At 40.3% G+C, this 23,208-nt stretch overlaps 1 protein-coding gene across 2 annotated transcripts in view; it reads right to left on the bottom strand.

The window, feature by feature from the left end:
• EPHA4 (EPH receptor A4) overlaps window positions 1-23,208 on the bottom strand; it is a 157,891-nt gene that overhangs the window by 60,573 nt on the left and 74,110 nt on the right. For both annotated transcript variants that reach the window (XM_083613745.1, XM_083613744.1), the window contains exon 5: window positions 10,591-10,929. In XM_083613745.1, coding sequence (XP_083469871.1) covers window positions 10,591-10,929 — 339 coding nt within the window. The remainder of the gene's footprint in view (window positions 1-10,590; window positions 10,930-23,208) is intronic.

Below are 23,208 nucleotides of genomic sequence, written 5' to 3'. Positions count from 1 at the left end.
GGTGCAATTGCAGCTGGGAAATTCATCTGGACTGGAACAGAAATTACGGAGCAGCCTGGCCTTCACTTACACTTCCCAGGGCTATTATGGATCAGGCCCTACTGAGCTCGCTGAAATGTTGCCCTGAGGTGGAAATATAAAACAGACAGGGACACAGCAACAACAGAGAGTTGTTTCTGTACACCTTTGGTCACATTTTGAAAGAGAACTGACCATTTTCTGTGGGAAATGAAATTCATTGTCACTCGGTAGTAAAGTATTTTACATGGGTAAGAAGCACAAATACTTGCTTCTTCCTACATTCATAGCTGGGAGGAAAAGCTACACTGACTATGTGATGTTGAAACTATTAATGCATCTATCCTGTCCCAACTGCAAATGGAGGAAAAAGTAAGAATTTGTGCTACTCACCCGTGTAAAATAATAGAAGCCACTTTGCTATGGAGTGACAATGAATTTCATTTCCCTGAGAAAACAGTCAGATCTCACTCAAAATGTGACCAAGTGTGTACTTAAACATCGTAATCACCTCTTGTCACTACAGAGTAGACTACTTTCTCCTAAGTTGTTCAATGAACCCTGAAGCTGGTGATTTACTAAGGGTTGCCGAAGCCTTTTCTGTGCCTTGCCGACGGAGTCTTACCCTCTTGTTGAATACAAATTCATGGAAATGGGTGGTACAGCTGCTTTGCTAAGAAGCAGGCAGTTGTTGTTTGCATTATTTCTCTGTGTAAAAAATGTAATCGCTTTAAAATAATAAATCTAACCCCTCCCAATGGTAGATTTCCCTCTTTGTTTTGTTTCGAGTTGGCTGCATGTATGCACAGTCTTATTAGCACGTCTAACGCACATGAACAAGGCTGGGTGCCAAAGGGAAAAAGGCAGCATAGAGAAGATATTTCCTGCCACAGCATACTCTTTTTGAGGGGCATAATTAAAGGACCTTGGGCAGGAATTCTCAATTGATCAGAGCTGTTTATCTTTGAGATCCTTGGGAGTTTTCTTCCCAAGCACACATGACGGACAAATGAAAGGCATCGTTTAGCTAACCATTCATTTCAGTAGCATCTCAGAAACAATTCAATGCGATGATTATTTTTTCTACTCTCTGGTTCTCCTGCCACATTTAGACATCTAAGTCCTGTGGTTTCCCCACTTTTTTTTTATTTGTTTTCCTTTTCAAAACTCTTTGTACGGTATACGATGAATCATTAAACCATCAAAAGAACAAAGACGGGATGATTTCTTACATATATATATAAAATACCTTCTGTCCACAATTTTAAACTGTTTAAAACATGCATTATTTATTTATTTTTAACCAAATAAATAAAGAAGGGCTGACATTTATGCAAAACAAGTTTCAAGACACACATATCCTTACACTCCTGACCACATTACATCTTCCAAATATTTAACCAGCTATGAACTGCCTCCCTTACTAGCTTTGAACTTCACATTCTCAATTGTCTCCCATTGTAGAAACATCCTCTTTTTTGGGCACGCAGAAAGGCTAAAGCAGCCCTGCTGTGTCAAGTATCTGTGCCATACATCTCAGGCTTGTCTCCTGCTGACAGCTCCTATTATCTTGGTTGACCAAGGTGCCGAACAATCAACCTTCCTTTGCAAAGTTCTCCTTCAGCCAAATACCAGGCTGCTTTCTGTACATTTGAGGGGTCAAGATGCCAATCACAGGAAGGAGGACGCTATGTTGGACTGAAACATGCCTGCACACCTTCTGTCCTTTGTTCAACTGCAGCCTCAAAGTTCAAACAAAAGCACCTTTCTGTCCGAATCCTCTCTGTGTGAATTTTGAACACCAGACAGATATTCTTGGTGGCTCCCTCACAATTACAAAACACCTTTCCCCTCTTGCTCTAGTAATGTATGAACCTGAAAACTTCCTGGAAAGGCTTTAAAATTTTCTAGTTTGATCTGAGGTTCAACAGTAAGGGTTAGAGATTTTTGAAATTCTAAGCTTTATATAAATGCTTTTAAATCACAAGGGCTGCTTTTGTGCAAGTATGATGTGGTATAAATGTAATCAATAGCTGAAAGGCGGGGGGGGGCATTCTTCAGCAAAATTTGTTTGTTCCTCAATCCCCAAAATATGTTGCTAGTTGCCTAGCTGAGATGCAAAAACATATATCTCATCTTCTCCTTCTCAAATCTTTTTTCTCTTTTTGTTCTTTATATCGATTTTTATCTGACTGAAAACAAAACTGGATTTTCATTCCTTCCTGAGGCCTAAGACAGTAACAAGTAGAATGAGATTTAATTATTAAAAATCCTTTTCCTTTCAGTTTTCTTTCTAGTTTTGTACCACCTAAAGAGATTATATGTTTTCAAAACTTTTTGTTGTAGTTTTAGCTCTACTTTCTTTCTTTTCTAACATTATTTATTGCTAGATATCATTTTGAAACTTCTTAAACTACTGATTAAAAAGAGTATTGTTACTTTCCTTAAGCATTTTAGAAGGTGTGGAATAGAAACTGAATTACGTACATAAATAAGCTATTTTTGAAATCTATTTTTCCTTCATAGAATTATGGGCTTCTATTGTGACAATCCTTCAAAACAAAGTTTTAGGAGTTCATATTACAGATGAAAGGAATGCTTTCTTACTTCGTAAATGATCCAGAAGCAATGAACCTCAGTACTGTATATCAAACACAAACACATACTGCCATTATTTTTGTATCAGAATTATTGCCATTATTCACTTCATTGCATGAAACAGGGGCAGCTATCTTGGCACACTTCAGATGTTATTTGCTCCCGTCAGCCCCAGCCAGCATGGCCAATGGCAACAAGGCTGAAGGTCACCCTGCTGCTTTGGGGGCATCCCAAGGAACCACATGGCTACGTAAAGCCTAGCAAATTGCCTCCCTGTTTGCTCACAGCATTAAGTGGACTGGATGGGAAAGAGCTGACTGGCACAGCACTGCCAAGTAGATGAGGGCAAAGTCCCCTGTTTCTAGCATGATATATGGAGTCCGAAAAGAGTTCATTCTTAAATACACAAGGCCAAAATTTCCAGGATGGGGTAAAACAGTCATGAGTGGGGTCTACTTCCACTTGATCTTTTATTTCTGCCACTGTAAACGGCACATAATACCGTCCTCTCTGCCCCACCCAGCACGGAACTCAAATTATGAGGGAGCCTTAAAAATACAGCTTCTCACACTTTTCTGTGGCTCTTCATTTTGGACAAAGCATCTCATTCAAGAGTCTCTGTCAATGTGCTAAAATCTTCATTGCCAGGCGACTCAGAATTTGCTCCTCTTGGACCAGGTACAACATCTGCAGTCTAATCAAAGCAGCATAACTGCTAGCCAGTAGGTGGAAGCTTGTGAGTACAGGATACAGAAATCCCTCAGGACCTGGGTCTAGCCTTTAGATCTCAATCCCACCAGAAATAAGAATGACCTTGGCCCTTACTACTTTGAGAACTAAACATAATACTCATTAGTCTGACTTAGTTTCCTTTCACTGATTTCCTCACACACAGTAAACCAAACACTCACTCATCAACGCAAAGTCAAACAAGCATACATTAGGGAGGGGGGGGGAATAGCTCTCCAAACTATAAATGAGGTAAATAAAAATACTTTCCTCTCTCTCTTGTGAAAAGAAGGGAAAGGGACAAATTATTTGTGTGTGTTGTGTGTATGTGTGTGTGTGTGTTTTTTTTTAAAATGGAGTTAAGCCTCATTTTCAAAACCAGTGAATGAAACCTCCAAAATGTAAAGATAACAGAAGGTGACACTGTCAGGTGGGGTGCTTAGGATAAGGGAAATCACACGGTGAATTTGGATAACTAGGTATTTGGATGACAAAGGTCCAGGGGAGGAAACTTCTGCAGTAGTTGGCATGTGCTCAGCTGCCTCTCTTGACAAACTGGAGAAGATGATGAATGCGAGAGTCAATTAACTTTATTTTTGCATGAAAATGTAAATGTGTTTTTGCAGCTACTTAAAATAATTGTCCAACTGCATTTCATTTCAAGTGTGCATGCGTTATGGGCTAATTAGAAATACAGAGAGCAAGATGGCAGCCGAACAGAAAGGCCCTTCACTTTACTAGCCTTGGCAGCCTCAGCTATAACACTTGGAATCAAACTAAGGGCCATCTGATGCTTTTGATCTGCCCGTGCAACTTCCATCATTGTTAGCGTGAGCAGCGCAAAGTGACGCAGGGCATGGTATAGCAATGGATCCTCATTTGATACACATACGCTATTGCACAGTCTAAATCGGGCTGGCAGAACATAGAGAAGTGCTTTATGTGCATTTTCTGTGCTGTGTGGCACAATGCACACGGAATTCTAATCAGCATCTGAAAGCAAGCAGGGGCTTCCAAAGCACTACACCAAAATACCTAGCAAGAATTTGTTTATTTTTCTAGAAAATCTTCCAGTGTTTGTGAGTTACCTGGAATTAAGCAGCCAGTAAAACAGTAAAACATTGATACTCCGCCCACTGCCCCACTTTCGCCTCAACCATTGTGCCTCAATTAGGAAAATCAAAGTGTGAATCCACTCCTCTTTCTCCATGACATCCTTGAAAATCTACCCTGCCCGCTGCTTGAGGAGGTTTAGCTTGGTGCTAACTGCAATGAAACCCAAAACAGTATTTAGCTAGCAGAAGAATGTGTTCATTCTGATCTACTGGTTTGGCATTCTAGACCATATCTGACAGGTCCAGAATGTTGGAGGCAAGCAGTACAGGATGATGGTGATTAACAATTTGGAGAGATTGTGTGTGTGTGTGTGTGTGTGTGTGTAATATTGGGAGAGTATGTTGCAGGTCTCAGTCTCTTTCTGAAACGAAGGAGGTTTGCGACAGGCGAACAGACAGCTAGATACGCTATAAAAGAAGGGAGTGTGTGTAAGCATTAGCCAGAGCTGGATATCGCCATACAAAAGATCCCTCACTGACTACAGCAGCAATTTTAAAATATCCACAGCCAAGTGCAGTGAGAGAAAAGCCTGAATATTTATTAACAGGGCATCCCCACCTTAATTGGCATTTCCTCTACCCATTTCACTGTGATGGCTGACTTAACAGAACATTAAGCTGAAGGTAACCTAACCGGCTAACAAATTGCCATGCAGTCTCATTTGCTAAAGAAAAAAAAACTTTGTTGGGGAAAAAAAGCTTTCCAAAATCAGAACAGAGCAGTGTGTCCTCTGAGTAACACAAAATGAAGCCACATGGAAAGATGGAAGATAGAGACATTTCTATTTTTAATCGTCACTCTGCTTTGTTTTTTCTTCCCATGTAGCTTTATTCCCATGTGAATACTTTTTGTTTCAGAACAGAAACATTGTCATTACTTCAATGGGCACCTACATAAAATATATACAGTGATACCTCGGGTTACATACGCTTCAGGTTACATACACTTCAGGTTACAGACTCCACTAACCCAGAAATATTACCTCAGGTTAAGAACTTTGCTTCCGGATGAGAACAGAAATCGTGCTCCGGTGGTGCGGCAGCAGCGGGAGGCCCCCTTAGCTAAAGTGGTGCTTCAGGTTAAGAACAGTTTCAGGTTAAGAACGGAATTAAGTACTTAACCCGAGGTACTGTACACAGGAAGGTTTAAACTGAATGGTGTGCTCAAGATTGAACCCAAAACCACTCAAGATGTATAACATAAGGGTACATACAATGTGCCAGTCCCTAGATTATTGTGATTGCTCTTCTCCAGCTCTAGGTTATGTAACCAGAATGTTCAGATCCTATAAGCGCTTACAGTATGTGAAATTAGATTATTATGTTTTTGCCCCCCCCCACTTACATTTAATTGCATTTGCAATTTTGCCACTCATTGGGGAGATCCTTTAGAAGCCTCTCTCAGTCCCATTTTGTTGTAACCACGCCAAACAATGTGGTATCATCAGCTTGGTAAGTTTTCTCACTGAATTTAGCCTTTTAACATATACTTTCTACTTTCTAACTTAGTTTCTTTCTAGAGGATTTCTTTTAACAATAGTGGACTCAATCTATCCAAAATGAAGACTTTATAAATTCCATACACTTCAACAAGGCCAGTGATATATAGATCAAATATGTGCTTTACTCTCCAACTCAAATGAGTGAAAGAAGCTTATTTTTAGTGGGATCATGAACCTATGATTTATTGAAACTGGTTAGAAAGGTATGTGGTCTATTTCAGCTGACAGAGACGACTGATTTCAGTAGTTAATATATCTACTTGTAACACACTTACCAACAATAAGCCCCTATTTTCACAGTGGAAGCACTGATGAATTCTATTTCAACTGATGTACCTGTTCATCTTTATGTAGAACTACAGTCTTATGTTGCAGTCCTACAGACATTAATGTGGCAGTGAGTCCCACTGAACTCTTTGGGGCTTACATCTGAACAGACATGTACAGGATTGCAAAGTTAATATATACTGATTATCATAGTACTGTTCCTTAATCATATCTGTTAAAATCTACAGATTATCATAGTATTGTTTCTTAATCATGTCATAATATCCTATAAAGCTGAGACAACTGCAAGCCACCTTAATATTTTTAACATATAATGCAACATATTTTTGAAAGTCATATCATATCCGGATAAAGTCATATTGAGATACTATCTATAAGCTCAGACACAAATCTTACTATAGAATAATATCGTCTTCATATATTCACATTGGTAACCAAAGTTTTATTTGCATATTTTCATTTAAACATTCCCTTGCATTATCTGAGACTTACAAAAACCCATTGCAAATGAAAATAAAAAACAAAATGTAAGTGAATAAACTAAAGTGCAGCTCAGCAACCCACTTACATTGCTCCAACTGAGTTGATAAAAGTTGTACAGAAAATAATGAAAAACACACTCATGACTCACAATTATATGGTCTCTCCTACTATTGTACTGTATCTATTTTCAATAAATGTGCTGCCAAGCAAATAAATGAAGGTTGTTGATTTAATGCAGGTGTCCGAATGAGATTCTTTTCAGCTTTACAAGTTCTATGAAGATATTTTTGACATTATTTTCTGCCTCCTTATATGTCTTTCTCTCACATGCAGGGGTATGATATGCAATATAGGAGAACAGGGAGATGCCTTAAACACATGCCTCTTCTTTTAGTGAACATTGGTTCTGGAGTCAGCACTTTGGCTGTATATTCCAGTCTAAACAAGTGACAGGAACCAGCCTCAGAGGAGGACCCTTTTTTGCTCTGCTGCTTTTTGACTGGCTGCTCCACCTTTGAAGAGGCTGTCAAAATGGCATCCCCCAGGGATAGCACCAAAGTGGAAAAATTAGTGCAATATATTTATGGAAGGAGCTATGATAGATTTGGGCTGCCAGATTGGATGGTAGAGTCTAGTAAGGAATACATCTTGGTCACCATCAGCAATAGTATAGGCTCCATAGCTACCTTTAATACTTTTTCTTTTATATAAAGTGAGTGAATAATACCAGGTGAGACTATTTGTCCCTCTAGTCCACCACTGACTCTGCTTTGGACCAGCAGTGGTTCTGCAGGGTCCTAGCTGGCCTTCTTTCACATCACCTTCTACGTGATCCTGTTATCTGGAGACACCAGCAACTGAACTGGAGAATGTCTGCATGCAAAACATTATGTTCTACCACTACCCATCTCTCTAAGCCACATGCATCCTCATTGAACTGGCAAACAGTGATTAGAGGAAGGCTAACACAGGATGGACAATCTCCACTACCCTAAAAAAATTATGTTGGCCAAGGTGAGATGAATCGAAGACTGTGAAGATATGGCTATATGAAGATGAGCCATAAGGCTGTGATTTCTTATTAATTTTGAATATAGTAGCACTTTTCCATATTAGGAGCAGGAGGAACACGGAATATCAATAAACTATAGTTTTGTAACTAATGGTGGCTCTGCACTAGCAGAAAAGTGCTTATTTTTGTGCAAGACATGACAATACAATCTTCACTGAAGCCCTCTACATTATATCCCATAGTATTTATGCAGGTTCTGTAACCTGCAAGAGTAGCTTTTGAAGGGGCACAGAGGGAGCTTCAGTGGGTAAGAGAGATCAACAAAAATCATGCAACACTTGAGTCAGTAGAAGACTTTCTACTAGAGCAGCTACTGTTGGATACAACGATATATTTCTTAGAGAAGAAATATGGTCAAAGGAGAAAGTTTTACTCAGATCCCACTGTAGAGACACATACACCCTTAAATTACATGGCCACGCCTGATAGGGAAGGGGTGGAATATATTTCATTAAAACAAATGTAAGGCTTTTAGACATGCCCAATTTTATAGACATTGACCTATAAAAGATCAGGTCTGCTATTTACCACTCCGCTTAGGACTTTACACTTTGTGTTGGAGACAACAGCTTCTCAAAATGAACTAGGATTGCCACATTCTGATCCAGATGCTAACTTAGGTTGGCATAGCATTGCTCTGCTCCTCACCTGTACGCGCCAACACCACTGCATGGTGATTAAAGGAAATAAATTCAAATGTTTACAAAAACACTTCGTGTACAATAGACAGAATGCAAATTTTAAATATCAGCCAGATTCTGTTATCAAACGTCGTTATGAGATGCCAAGTCTTGTTGGTTTCATTTAATTTCAATGACAGCTCAAGGAGGCAGCTCAAACCCTAGAACTCATGTGGCATTGGTATTCCCTAAAACATTTCTACAGCCAATTTTATTCTTGAGAACTATTTCCCTGCAAAATTCTCAGAAGCGCATAAAACTCTAAAGAGGAAACAAACCACACAACAACACACAAACAGAGTTCATCTTCCCATTACAAAAGCAAAGTACAAATTAATTCAATATATGGCAGCAAGCTAGCATTATTTGCAAAATGATTTCAAAATTAATTATTCAAAGTGTATTATTATTTAGGGCACATAAGAAAAGCTATGTTGGATCAGTCAAAAATCCCATCTAGTCCATCTGCTCTCACAGTAGCCAACCAGATGCCTATGGGACATGAGTGCAATCACACTTTCCCTACATCTCATTCCCAGCAACTGGTATTTAGAGACATACTGGCTTTGACAGGAATCTGTAGTATAAATTCTAGCTGAGTTTCTGTTATTGTGGTTTTGAACAACCTCCAAGCATTCCAGAGGGATTTGGTCCACTTCACTTTCTCTTTCGCGCTCCTTTTTACCAGTCCTCTCATTTTCCCTCTTTTGAAGTCAAACGTGACTGTGGTGGATTTCCATGGCAATTGACAACCTGGAAATACACGGGGTGGTATTCAACTGAGTTTTACTCAGAATGACCCAATTAAATAGATGAACATAACTAACTTAGATGCATTTATTTCAGTGGGTCAACTCTGAATAAGATTCGACAGCACTATGCTCAGTATTCCCAAGTGGTTCAACAATATTTACATCTTGCAGCATGTTTTGGGCACCACTTACAACTGAGTCTAGGGTCACTGCCCCTCTGGTTGGCTCCATGACCAATTGTTCTAGAGCCCAGTATCTCAAAGATTTCTTTGCCATGACTAGGACATGCATATAGCTAGACTATGTGAAAATAATTGAATTTGATCATTACTACAGCACTTTCTCTTTGGGATGCTTCATTGATTTAATTCTCCACCTTAAGATCGCCTAAGCATTTTGTTCAGGGGGACAATAGAATACCCTCAATACTAATCCTTGGGGCCTGATAACACCATCTACAGTGATGATGTGAAGCAGTCTCTCCTTTTTTGGGATTTCTGGCTTGTTGGAATCAATGGTGCCTTTGATTAACAGTGACACTACTTCCAATACGTCCTTGCCTGACTTTCTAAAGAGTTTGCATTCAGAGAAAACCATGTCCCACTAGTTCTCTCCATTCCACCAGATTTCCATTGTGCCCATTATATCTGAGCTCTCCTCTAAGACCAAGCCCTCTAGCTCACCCATATTGGGTCAGAGGCTTCTAGCATTAGCATATAAGCTCCAATATGTAGCGTCGCTTTCCAGATGTTTGGAATTTTACCCCCCGCCCCCCAGTGCTTTGGCTTCTCTGAATTAAAACAACAATTCTGCTTGGTACCACGACTGAAACATTTCAGTTAGATGTTTCCTATACTGTTTCAGAAGCTCAGGTTAAATGCCAAACAAAATTAAAATTCTAGATCTTGGGGAAGTGCCAAGGCTGATCTATCTGTATTCTTTATTCCCTGGTTGCTATTTTACTTCTCTTCCATCTGGCGCTGAGAAAAAACAGGCTCGCGGCTGAACAGCCCTCTGACTCAAGCGTTAAGACTCCTGCCCAAGGAAGAATGTGACGCACTTATAAAAAGGTAGCGTTTCCTATGTGCAATGAGTCCTGATCTTTCAGATTAGCACATGCAGTCAAGTATAGGCCAAAAAGGGCACAACAACTGTGAATTTCAGCAACATCTCCTTAAAGCATAACTTCATCCTAATAAAGCAACTGCAAAAAGTACCATGCAAAAGCAATAGCTGCATAAGCATTTCATATTTCGCTGGTGTCCTCTATTCAGCATCAAGCTCGTACAGTACCATTTTCAAATGAGATGGAGAATGGAGAGCAAGGGAGGGAAAGTGTCTGTTGGATTTTACCTGCTTGGTTTGTAGTCACAGTGACAGATACAGCTTGGTCCGAACTAGGATTCTGCTTGGATACTCCGTTCACCGCCCAGATTTCAAAGGTGTAGTTTGTGTGTGCCAAAAGGTCAGTAATAGAAACCTTGGTGGTTTTCAAGCTATTCTGCTGAGGGCTGAAGTGTACACCACTCCCACAGGACCGGCAGCGGTTCAGATCATTGGCTCCACATCTCTTGCATACCACACTATAGGAAACATCCTCGCGGCCACCTTTGTTCTGAGGAGGGCTCCATTCCAAGTTGACGGATGTCTCGTTGACATTGGAAATCAGGTTCTGGGGGGCAGATGGAGGGCCTGCAAGACAAAAGGCACATTTTTATTTTTTTAAATTACATTTCCAGGTCAAAGGAAGGAAGGAAACCCTCTCTAGGGGTGTATCTACCCTGATGTGATCTGTTGAAACACACACACCTGGCAGTTAGTGGAGTCTGCAACTGTTCCATTTCATATGTAGTTTTTTTTGGGGGGGTAAAAGTACTAAAATGCTATAAAAGTACACACACAGTCCCACAGAGCTAAGGCCATGCACACAGGGAAGCAGGATTTCCATGTGCATATTTATGGCTAGATAGCAAACTGTGTCAATAAATGGCTGTTGTGTATGCCTATTTGCCTGAGCTAAAAAGACTCATCCACATGCTGTGCAGTAGTAACAGTCAGAACACGGACAAAACATTCGTCTTTTTGTTGGGGGGTGGAAGGTGGAGAGAATGGGATCTTGTGGTCTTCCCCCAAATTCCTCTAAATAGATTATTCCAGCCCAAGCCATAGAAGGTGCCTTTTAAGCTCAGAAAATGTGTGCATGACAGCAAACTTCGATACGCACATATGGCTGCATCAAAGCCAAAAGCATCACCATGATCTCTCTTAATACTACGAACAGGTGCATGAATAAAATGTTCCATGGCTCTTTTATCCTGGTCTTTGCCCATCTTCCTAAACCCCTTTTTCCCAGGATGTTTTAACGATTAGCTGAGCTTCACAAAAATATCCCGGTGCCACTTTGTTAATCCCTCTGCCCTCCACCCCACCCATCCTTTTAAGTGTGTCCACCTCTTCCACAACATCCAGCGGCTTGCACACTGTTTCTGGGTAAATTTGGTGTGATTTAACATCAGCAAGAAACATTAACCCTGCTTGTCTAAATGCATAAAACAACCCAGTAAACTGGAGGAAGAAATGTGTTCATGTTGAATCATGTCACAACATGCAGAGCTTAGAAAGCACTCTGTGAACAGGAAATAAGAAAAGAAAAAGATTTAGAGGGTCTGTTCTGCTATTTATATTTATTTTATTTATTAATTTTGTATACCGCCCTATTCCCCTAGTTCTCAGGGGGCATATGGTTCACAACATAAAAGCTATCAATTTCACCCTGAGGGAGATCAGGCTCACACACACTTAACCCGCATGGCAGGGTGAAAGAAATGGTAGCACATCTAGTGTGTTCTGTCTCATAAGTTCAGGGAAACCCTACTTCAAATAAACATGGTACCTGCCCATTTTTTTTTCCTGCAGAGAGGAACAAAAGTGAGCACTAGAGTCCAAAGCACACTCACAATCTTCCCATCAGCAGACAGGGCATTTGGGCAGGTTCAAGGGTGTTGATAAAATGAGTTGTACCTTTAGCATAGTAGGTGCAACTCTATGGAACTCCGTCCCGCTAGAAATCAGGCAGGCACCCCTCTTAAGTTTCAGGCACTAGATTAAAATGGTTTTAATATGTTCATATGTTTTCTTACTTTATGAAGTTTTAGCATATGTTTTAAATTCTGTATATTGTGGGCCAGACTCAACTAAGTAGTTTTCCTAGTGGAAGCCAGCACAAAACCTCTTGCTAATGCAAAAGGGCTTACTTCCTCTTCTCCCCCTGTAGCCCCCATCAGCTTTTGTGGGTGGTCAGGAAAACCCAAAAAGCAACATGGAAGCAAAATAAATTTGCACTGATGGAACATTTGTTTCTGTGTGATTCTAAACTCCTCCCTCTTTCCAATAAGCCAATTTGAGGCACAGAGTAAAAAGCAAGGTATACATTTCTTAGATAAATAAAACAAAATGTGACAGTATCAAAACATTTTAGGTAATGTCTATATGGCTTTTGTGGTATCTAGTACTGTAGCAGTGGTAGCATAAGCATCTGTTGCAACAGACAGAGCAGATTTTACAATATGTTTACATGTTTCTAAGCTCTAACCTACTGGAGCTATGGAATTAGCTACTTGAGTTATTCACCCAGCCTTTAGGATACTGTCATGGGAGGAGCTTGCATGGTTTTCCTATACGAGCTCTGATTCGTTAGTGAGAATTAACAAGAATATTATGCATAGGAGAGTGTGGATGATGTGTGTGTGTGTGATGGAGGATGTGTAGTGCGCATTGAGGCATGGGTAGGCAAACTAAGGCCTGGGGGCCGAATCTGGCCCAATCACCTTCTCAATCTGGCCCACGGACGGTCCAGGAATCAGCATGTTTTTACACGAGTAGAATGTGTCCTTTTATTTAAAATGCATCTCTGGGTTATTTGTGGGGCACAGGAATTCATTCATTATTATTATTTTCAAAATATAGTCTGGCCCCCCACAAGGTCTGAGGGACAGTGGACCGGCCCCCTGCTGAAAAGGTTTGCTGACCCCTGCATTAAAGGGTAAGGGTGATGTGAATGGGGTGGGAGGGGTGAGTGGTCTGCGGGTGAGAATATGCGTGCAAGTAAATGGAGAAATTAGCTAGGGTTGCCATGTTTCAAAAAGTGAAAATCCAGACACAAACTTTGTTTAGCATATTATGGCAAAGTTGTTTAGCTGGGGGTGGCAAATTTGTTGAGCCACTTGATGTATGGCAGCCCTAAATTAACAGGCGTGTGCGCACACACACACAGAGGTGAAGGGTATACATGTGAGGAAGAGTGCCTCAATGGGTGGGTGGGTGAAAGAGAGAAAGAGAAAGAGAGAGAGAGAGTTCATGGGGCATTAGTTTTTGTATGTGTGTAAATGTGGGAGGGATACTGAGGTGGGGAATCTACACAAAACATGTATTTTATGATTATGTTTCTATCCCTTCCTTCCTTCAAGGAGATCACGGTAGTGTACATGCTTCTAAAGGAATTAAGAGGCAGAGTCTTGGTAAATGGTATATTTATCTATGCTGAATGGACCCTGTCTCTCAAAATCTGAGAGGAGGGGCTGCTTCCTGGCCTACGGCAACTTCAGGGTTAACAGAAGAACATCTCTCAAGTCCATTAAGATGCTTTTGACGGGGCTATGCCCAATGCTACGTGGGAAAATGTGCCACAATGAATCAAGCTCCTCGGGAGCAAAAGTCGGTAATTAGTATGTAGGGCAGAGCACGGTGGTGTCTAAACGGAGAAGCAATCAAGCAGAAAACAAGGGAAGCAGATGCTTGAAGGTTGCATCACCTCCAGCATGAAAAGGAAGGTGCAGGGGAGTTGCCAAGTGGTGGGCTGATGTTAAAGCAAAGGGAAAGGCAGTATCTAGTCTTTGAAGAGCACAGTCAGTCACTAATGGAGCTCCTGGAATGCTGGCAGGTTGAAGAGGGCAGGAAGGACAGAATTTTTCGATTTAATAGGTGTCTTGTTTTCCTTTGTTTCTTACATGACGGCTGTTACCACAGAAAATCCCACAAGGCAAAACCCTCACCCTAACAGACAAGGACCTACAGAGAGAGCAGTCAGCACTTTTTGCACAGGTGAATTGAAGGCATTCTGCTGGAAGCACCCGCTTTTCCTCAAGCAGTGAACTGTAGATTTACTGAAGCTCTGCGCAGATCCCAAAGTGGAGACAGAAAGAACTAGGAATACAGCCAGGCTCAGAGAGAACAAAGGCTGCAGAAGGTTTGGTATCACACAAGGATTCTGTGGTTTCACAGAAGGCCAAATTACTGAGAATGAAAATGTTACATTCCAGCCCACACACCCTTCAAAGCTGAGTTTTCTTTTTGCATCAGGCACCCCCAGTTCAGATCCTATTAGTGCAGATGTGAAGTTAATTGTGATTTATTTATTTATTTATTACACAATTCATTTAGATTCAGGCTATTAAAGTTTCTTATGTCTGTATATTAAAAAAAAGATAAAAAGCAGGGTGCAACAGTACAGACAATTGTTGCATGGTTTGACATTAGATACAAATGGATGGTACATTCATTCAACCCAACTTGCATAGGAATGTATAATGGCACTCAAATAAATGGAAATTGCAAGGTCAGCCCATTTTTAAAGACTTCTCGCTTTGAATATTCTGCAATACTGTTGACGCAGCCACTCCTTAAAGCACTAAAACTATGGACTACAGCTTTGTATTTTCTCTCTCTATGAAGAACAGCAGGAGAGAAATATGGTGTTTTGCTAAAGGGTGCTACCCTTCTAGAAGGAAATGGATCTACCTGAGAAAGAATATATCCAGTTTCCCATACTGTCACCCATCTCCTAGTTTTAGACAACCTATAATCAGGAAACAGTTAGAACTGGAATGCCAAGCCACCCTGCCCCTTCTCTAACATAAATCTCTGTTGACATACATCATCCCTTAAAAGCAAAACAAATCAAAACAACTTTAGAAACAATCAATGAACATGCAGTATTTAGAATCTGAGTTTTCTCTGTGACTAAGACTATCTTTGGGGTCTCTACAGGCTGCATTTGTATTAAGCATTAGCCTAGTGAAAATGTCCCTGAGTATGATCAAACACTATCCTAATGTAAAGCTTTCTACAAATTTGACCAGTTTCACTAGTTACTGTTTTCCATATGCAGGTGAATACAGAGTTCACCATGAACATTTTTCTGCAAAGATACCAAAAGACACATTCACCTGCCCTTCACTGAAAGTATCTTTAGAAGTGTTATTTTGATGAGGCTGGTGGTGATTGAGTTGCTGGACCTCCTCAGCTGCAGCATCCTTTTTCTGGGATTCTTTCTCCAGGTAGGGTTGCCTGGCACCCACGTTGATACAACACAAGGCCTAGGTCTTTTAACCTGATGAGATTATTTTATTCTGTTCTTTTAGTCATTATTCTTTTATTATGTATTCCCTATGTGTTTTATCATATACTATGTTTCAAAAGGCAGTAGTTACACTGGATTGCAGAACATGCTAGACTGAGTCAACCTACATGCAGGACAGTGCAATTTTTGCTTATGTGCTCAGAAATCCACCTGAGTTCAATTGATCTTACTCCCGGGAAAATGTACATAGGATTGCAGCCTGAATTACACTAGACTAGAACTATGATATCCAACAGCACGTCTTCTCTAGAAACTGTTTTATGTTGTTGCAATTTTTCTATGGTATACGCCACCTGGTTGTATTTTTTTTCCTCAAAAAGTGTAGTTCATAAGTATTCAAATAAGATAAATAGTAACTGCAAATATGACTTGAAAGGACTAGAAGAATTAGAACACATTTCCACAGCTCATTCAATTCCTGAGTCTGCATTTTAGCACAAAAACAGAGGTTTAAGAGATCATCCCTGGAAATAGAGATGCAAGGTGCAACTAGAAAAGCTTTGCTCTCTTTTTTTCCTGTCACCTTGTATCAACTGAGTGGTGCAGTCTGCACACCCGTGCTCCTCTTTAACTACTCTGCATATAGTAGAACAGATGCTGTTTGCTAGGGTTAGTAATAAATAATCATTTCCAGTCCTGAAGAAAGCTTCAGTCAAGGCTTCTTAACTTGAGAGTATTTTTTGATGACATTATGATGATTGCTGCTGATTTTTTAAAAAATGTTTTTGCAGTGAACACAGTAACACAGAAGGAAAATACAGGAGTATATAGTAGATACGTAATATCCATACATATTTGTGTGAGCAAAAAAAAAATGGTGCTGACCCATTTTTTGAGCTGACTTTTGAAATTATTCCCTACTTTACAGTGTGGATTACCCCATCCTCCCCAAAAAATGCCTACGTAGGAAAATCAGATGGGATATTCGAAGCTCATGGTTTCCAGATTTTGGTAACTTTTGTTTGATAAAGATTGTGATGGCGTTCCCCAAAGCTGTAAAAGTTCTGCTTGGCAAAGAATGCAATATGCCCCTGAGATGTAGCATAAAAGAGAAAAAAATGAAAGTGCACTGTCTGATCTATCATTTTATCAGAAGTGCAAATCCTAATGCCATTAGGCGTTAAATGGGTCCTGGGAACTGTCCTTTATGACTCATATCCTGTGAGGTAATAACTTAAACTTCAGCAATATTAAAAGAAGTTGATTGCATTCAGACTTGTGCTGGCATCTCTAAGCAATTTTCCAGAATAAGGCCTTGTAAGGGGGGAAACAGGAACTGTTGCCTGATAATAAGGATGATCTAACAGAGAAGACCAGCCAGCAAACTTATTGTAGCCCAACAGGGAACTGTTACGAGGAATCAGATTTACATCAGTGCCATGACACTGACTGGATGATAAATCAGCACTTGAGTCTTCCATAGGGTATGGAAACTATTCAATTTACTGGACTTGGGAGTATATCAACAGATATCAATTCCTTTTAACAGCTGAACACATTCTGTAAAATGCTACTCGATGGAGTTAGACCCATTACTTACTTCAGAGCAGATGGTTAGTAATTTTAGTGGGTTTACTTTGAGTATGACTTAGGTAAATTCCACCCTGGACATTTTTCTGCTATTTTGTTTTATACTGCATTTAAAACAGAACAAAATGGAAAGGACAAACTGTGGTGCCGTTAGAGTAGAAGTCTGGGGTCCCACTCAGCAGAATGGTGAGAAAGATCCTCAAATGCATTAGGAGTGGCTTATTATAATTTGATATGAGCAGGGAAACATCTAAAGAGGGGACCCCTCTCCATAAGGCCATAAAGCCCAGAGTCTAAATTTACATAACTGCACTACTGAGCGCAAGTGAAGAACAAGAAAGTGTAAAAGAAAAGATCAAGGGTAAAGGGAATTCTGAAGGGGCTTTGGACGCCTTGGAAAATAGCACTGCATCAAAGAAACAAACCCCTGTAAATCTAAGTCACTGAGGAAATAAAACTAAGGGTAGAATAAAGTCAAAGGATGCAGCCAAGCTTCAAGAAAAAAAAATGACTAAATGAAGAAGGGTCAGCTCCATAAAAGTTGCATAAGTGTTTTCCTGTTTCCTTTTTTAAAACCAAATAACAACTGGAACAGCAACAGACTTTAGGCTATTCTCAATTTCTCCATTCCCTGCAAACAGTCTACACTGTTAAGGAAGGTCTTGCAGCCTTTTCAAGGAGGTTTTTGGGGGGCTTCAGGGAGGGCAGTTGTGGGAGAAAGCCTTACGTGAACAGCGTTCCACTAACACAACCTTTGGCTCCAACCCAACAGAACCAAAGTTAGCATAACTGAAACCTCATTATCTTTTATTTTCATTCAATTACTTTTTAAAAATATAAATAAAAACTGAATATCAAAAGGGGGCAAACTGAATAAAAATCAGAAGCTTTAATGTGAAATTATCATTAAAGCAAGCAAGCTTGTTGAAAATTACATTTCTTAAGGTTTCCAATGCTGGCAAAACCTTTTTGTCCTATGAACAAATTCAGCAACTGCACACGCAGCTCCCCCCCCCCTCCATAGCTTTCCAAAACTGTCCTATTAATTTCCCTTTATTCCCCCTTTCTCTCCCATCCCCCCATCTGTCCGCCTCTTCCCACCACCCTTTATTTGTTTATTTCATCTTCCTTGTGCTTTATTTCTCCACCTCAGCTTGGGCTTCCCCTAGGAACCAGTCAACCTTCTGCAGGCAAGTCCATCCTCCACTTGTACTGCTGGGGAGAGAACCTCGAATCCCTCCTCCTGTGGCTTTGTTAAACATGTTCAACTCCAGAGCTGTCAATAACGTTTCAATGATGTTTTGGAGTTGATAGCTGTGAAGCCCTTCAGATAAGCATTTTCATTGTTAATCTCCCTGCCACTGAAAGACAGGTTATAACGCAGAGTAAACACTGTGGATCTATGTGAGTTTGACTCTGAAAGAAAGTCAGAGAGTTCCCCTGACAGCTGTAAATGTGGCAGTCTCTAATTGGTTTCTTTCAGCAGCTGAGGTGAGCTCCTTCATTGCTGTAGGCTAGTTTACATAAACTTTGCCACCGAGGGTGACCCTTACTTCATAGCAGCGTGGCCATTCTGGAACATTTATCATGGGAGTCTCTGTGGTTTTACAGTGGGCAGAGCTCAGCCCACGACAAACAGCAGCCTCTTGAAAACATCAATCACCTGCTAATTTCCTTGCTTTCTGGAGTAAGCACAAACTTTCAGTCACAATAAACAACAGAAGGGATTGTGTGAGAAAGGGGGGGTCCTTGGTGTCTACATCCTCCAGACACCTACAAATCTAAATTGCTAGTGCTCATATATTTTGTGCACTTTTAAGACTTGTGCTGGATTTGCATCCAGATATTTTGATTTTGGTGCCTTGGGACATGAAATGTTTTCTCCTGTTATCGTTTCCAGCATTTGCTGATGCAAGTCACATCCATGCGAAACATTTAAAGCACTCTTATGGCACTTCAACAATCACGCCCTCCGCCAAAACTCTGGGAACTGTAGTTTGCTAAGGTGATGAGAATTGTTTGATGATACCCAGCTCTACCTCTCTTTCAAATCAGAACCAGTGAAGGCGGTGAAGGTCCTGTGTGAGTGTCTGGAGGCGGTTGGAGGATGGATGGTGGCTAACAGATTGAGGTTGAATCCTGACAAGACAGAAGTACTGTTTTGGGGCGACAGGAGGCGGGCAGGTGTGGAGGACTCCCTGGTCCTGAATGGGGTAACTGTGCCCCTGACGGACCAGGTGCGCGGCCTGGGAGGGCAGCTGTTTACTAGCTCCATCTGGTATGCAGGCTGAGACCCTACCTGCCCGCGGACTGTCTCACCATTGTGGTGCATGCTCTGGTTATCTCTCCCTTGGACTACTGCAATGCACTCTATGTGGGGTTACCTTTGAAGGTGACCTGGAAACTACAACTAATCCAGAATCCGGCAGCTAGACTGGTGACTGGGAGTGGCTGCCGAGACCACATAACACCGGTCTTGAAAGACCTACATTGGCTCCCAGTACGTTTCCAAGCGCAATTCAAAGTGTTGGTGCTGACCTTTAAAGCCATAAACAGCCTTTGTCCAGTATACCTGAAGGAGCGTCTCCACCCCCATTGTTCTACCTGGACACTGAGGTTCAGCGCCGAGGGCCTTCTGGTGGTTCCCTCACTGTGAGAAGCCAAGTTACATGGAACTAGGCAGAGGGCCTTCTCGGTGGTGGCACCTGCCCTGTGGAATGCCCTCCTACCAGATGTCAAAGAGAACAACAACTACCAGACTTTTAGAAGACATCTGAAGGCAGCCGTGTTTAGGGAAGCTTTTAATGTTTGATAGATTACTGTATTTTAATGTTTTGTTGGAAGCCGCCCAGAGTGGCTGAGCAAGCCCAGCCAGATGAGCAGGATATAAATAAATTATTATTATTATTATTATTATTATTATTATTATTATTATTATTATTATTATTATTATTTGGAGACTTCTCCTAGAGCTCCAATTCCCAATAAACTTAAATTCCCAGGGCCCTCTGGGGGAATTGCCATGGCAATTGTAATGTGTGGTGCTAGATGTGTATGATTTATAATTGTATATTTGTTGCTGCTTTTATTTCTTGTATTTTGACATTGTAATTTGAAGAAGAAATAAAAGAAGCAATAAAAGTATAATTGAAAATCAGTAAGATTAGCTAATCTAACACAGATATGTCATCTTCTGTCTCCACAGACAATTCTTAGGACTACCTGAATGAAACTTATGAACCACTGGCGATCAGCAGACCACAGTTTGGTCTACAGGATTTTTGCACATTCTTCCTGATGCAGAATTATACCTATTCAAGAAATAAAGGCTAAAGCAAGAAGGCTGAATCCTGATAAGAGGCAGACACAATAAATGAGCTTTCAGATGAAAAAAAAATATATTCAACTATAGTCTAGTTCTGGTAAGTAAATTAGGCAGATGAAGCTTCTCCTGGCTGCGAGATAAAATTCTTATAAAAGTGAAGCCAGACTAATTCTTTCAGCTTTTCTGTTGAAGCTGCTTTTAGAAAATGGTGGAAAGATTAGTCTTGTACTCACAGCAACTTCAGACAAAAGCTGAGTAGAAATAATATTGGGAGATATTTCAGTGGAACATTCTATCTGGCATATTTAGGCAATGTCATTGCCCCTAATTTGCTTTGTCTCCTAATAGCTGATTACATGTCCGATAAAACTCAAGGAAATTTTTATTTTGCATGTTTTGGAGTTAGTGCATGCTGGAGAAATCTCAAGAAAAGATGTGAAAGAATTTACTCCCAATGGATCCTTATGGCCTTATGTTATTTTTATGCATCAACCAGTGACCTCAAAATTATACAGAAATTAAGCAATGACAATTGAAACTAACTGGACACAGAATGAAGGCATGATGAAAAGTAAGAACAAGGAAGGTTTATTTATGTAAAAATGTAAACATTTATGGAAAATTAATTCTCCAAAACAACCTGGGGTATTTTTGGGGGGGAGGTTTCCCCCCTCTCTTGTATAAACAATCGTTTTCATGGGAGCGCTCGCAGAGATTAGGAAATGTAAATCTAAACACATTTTGTTGAGAATCAACTGCATTATTTGAAATGTAGTACTGTATTTGCAAAATGGAAAGATTCAGACCTTTATCTAACTAGCCCTTGACCTTGGAAACAAGGTAAGGATAACATAATCTTCATCTGCATTCATATTTTTTACAGCGGTCACACAGCACTAGTGGAATCCATGTTGAGTTTCCACTGTAGATTGCTCATCATTTCATTATGCTTCATTATGTTGATAACTGTCAGAAAGCATTAGAAGCTGGACTTTTGAGTAATAGGACTGAAATGGTAATCTAAAAACAATATACTTTCTAGAGGAAATACAGCAGAGGGCTAAATTCAATTAGAAAAGGCGAATGCAAAGACAATCTAAGTGATGCTCGCAATTTATAACAAGACCTATTTTTTCATATCAGGATAAAAACCTGAAGTGAAAATAAGAAAACGGATTGTTATTCTGCAGCTTTTAAAATCTGTTCTTATTACATTCAGTTCTGTAGAGTATCTTGAATGCAGGTGTGTTAGTTATACATATATACTGTATATATATTTTACCATATGTCAAACAATCACTCTTTTGTTTGGCTAGCCCGAGAGACCAAATTATTCAAAGTCATTTACAGAGAGACAGATTTGTATTGTACTTTCAGCTGGACAGCTAATGCTAATTACTTTGACCCAATCAAAAAAGTTAATAAACTAATAGTGTCTCTAAGCTTAACTCAAATTGTAATGAAAAATATTGTTTAGGAAACTGATGCAGATGGATACAAAAGTGACAAAATGCACCTGTTCTTTCTAGCAGGAAAATTTCTAAGATAACAGAAAAGGCATATTCTTTAGACCGAGGAAGAAATATTTTGAAGTTTGTACATATAGCTTGGCAATGTTGAATTTTATTCATTTTGTACATTTTAATTATTTGTACATTTGTACATTCATGGCAATGTGCATGGTCCATATAGCCATTGGATTCTAACACCCTGCAAAGTTTATTAGGCTTGCAGAATAAACAGGCCTGGTCATATAGCCCTCTTAGTTTCTCTTTCTCTCTGCTTTCAGCCACCCAGTTGTTCAAAATAATAACTGCATTGCTCTGAGGGATAATTCTTCCATAACTTATTTATTTAAATATTTATAAACCACACTTTCATTTAAAAAAATACAGCAAGGCACCTGAAATTATATCACATGAAATTATAACTTGTACTTACGTTTAGGATAAATCAGATGTGCTATCTCCATATCTTAGCATACTGCTGACGGACTGCAAGTGTGCAGTTCAGAATGTGTGGCTCAGGCAGACAGCTACTCAGCACATCCAGAATGCTGAAAGACAACTGTGTCTGGCACAGAGGCTTCTGTCTTCACTGATGATACCAGATCAGATCAGACACTGAAACTATGAGCCTGAGGTCAAAAGGCATCATCCTACGATCTACACACAAGGCAGGGCATGCAGCTGCCATGGGGAAGAGGAAACCCATTGAGAAGCACTGACCCATGGGGTGGGTGAGCTCAGCGAGCCTTATTCATTTACTGCACACTGTGGGTTGCTGGGGAGCAGTGCCCCCCAAAACCATCTCAGCAAAGCACAGAGTCCACCTCTTTGCCAAGGACACTGTACTTTCCTCCATCACTTTGCAGCTTTCTCTGCTAACATTCACCACCCCAGACCACTCCTCTTTGACTTATTATTCATTCCATGAAATGCATATACTCCTTGATTGTAGGGAAAACCCTCAAAGCAGTTTACCAAAAAAGATAAAGCAGTAAGGTTATCACTTAAAAAATCTACAGCCAAAACATACAGAAAGTTAGAACCACTTTAGAATAGACTAAAACAAATTAAACACATACAAAATTTCTAAACATCTGGGTAAGGTAAAAGTAAAGGGACCGCTGACCATTAAGTCCAGTCGTGGCCGACTCTGGGGTTGCGGCGCTAATCTCGCTTTATTGGCCAAGGCG

The sequence above is a fragment of the Podarcis filfolensis genome, assembly GCF_964270895.1.
Source record: "Podarcis filfolensis genome assembly, chromosome: 5".
In the NCBI taxonomy this organism is placed as follows: Eukaryota; Metazoa; Chordata; class Lepidosauria; order Squamata; family Lacertidae; genus Podarcis; species Podarcis filfolensis.
This window is presented reverse-complemented; position numbering and strand designations above follow the sequence as displayed.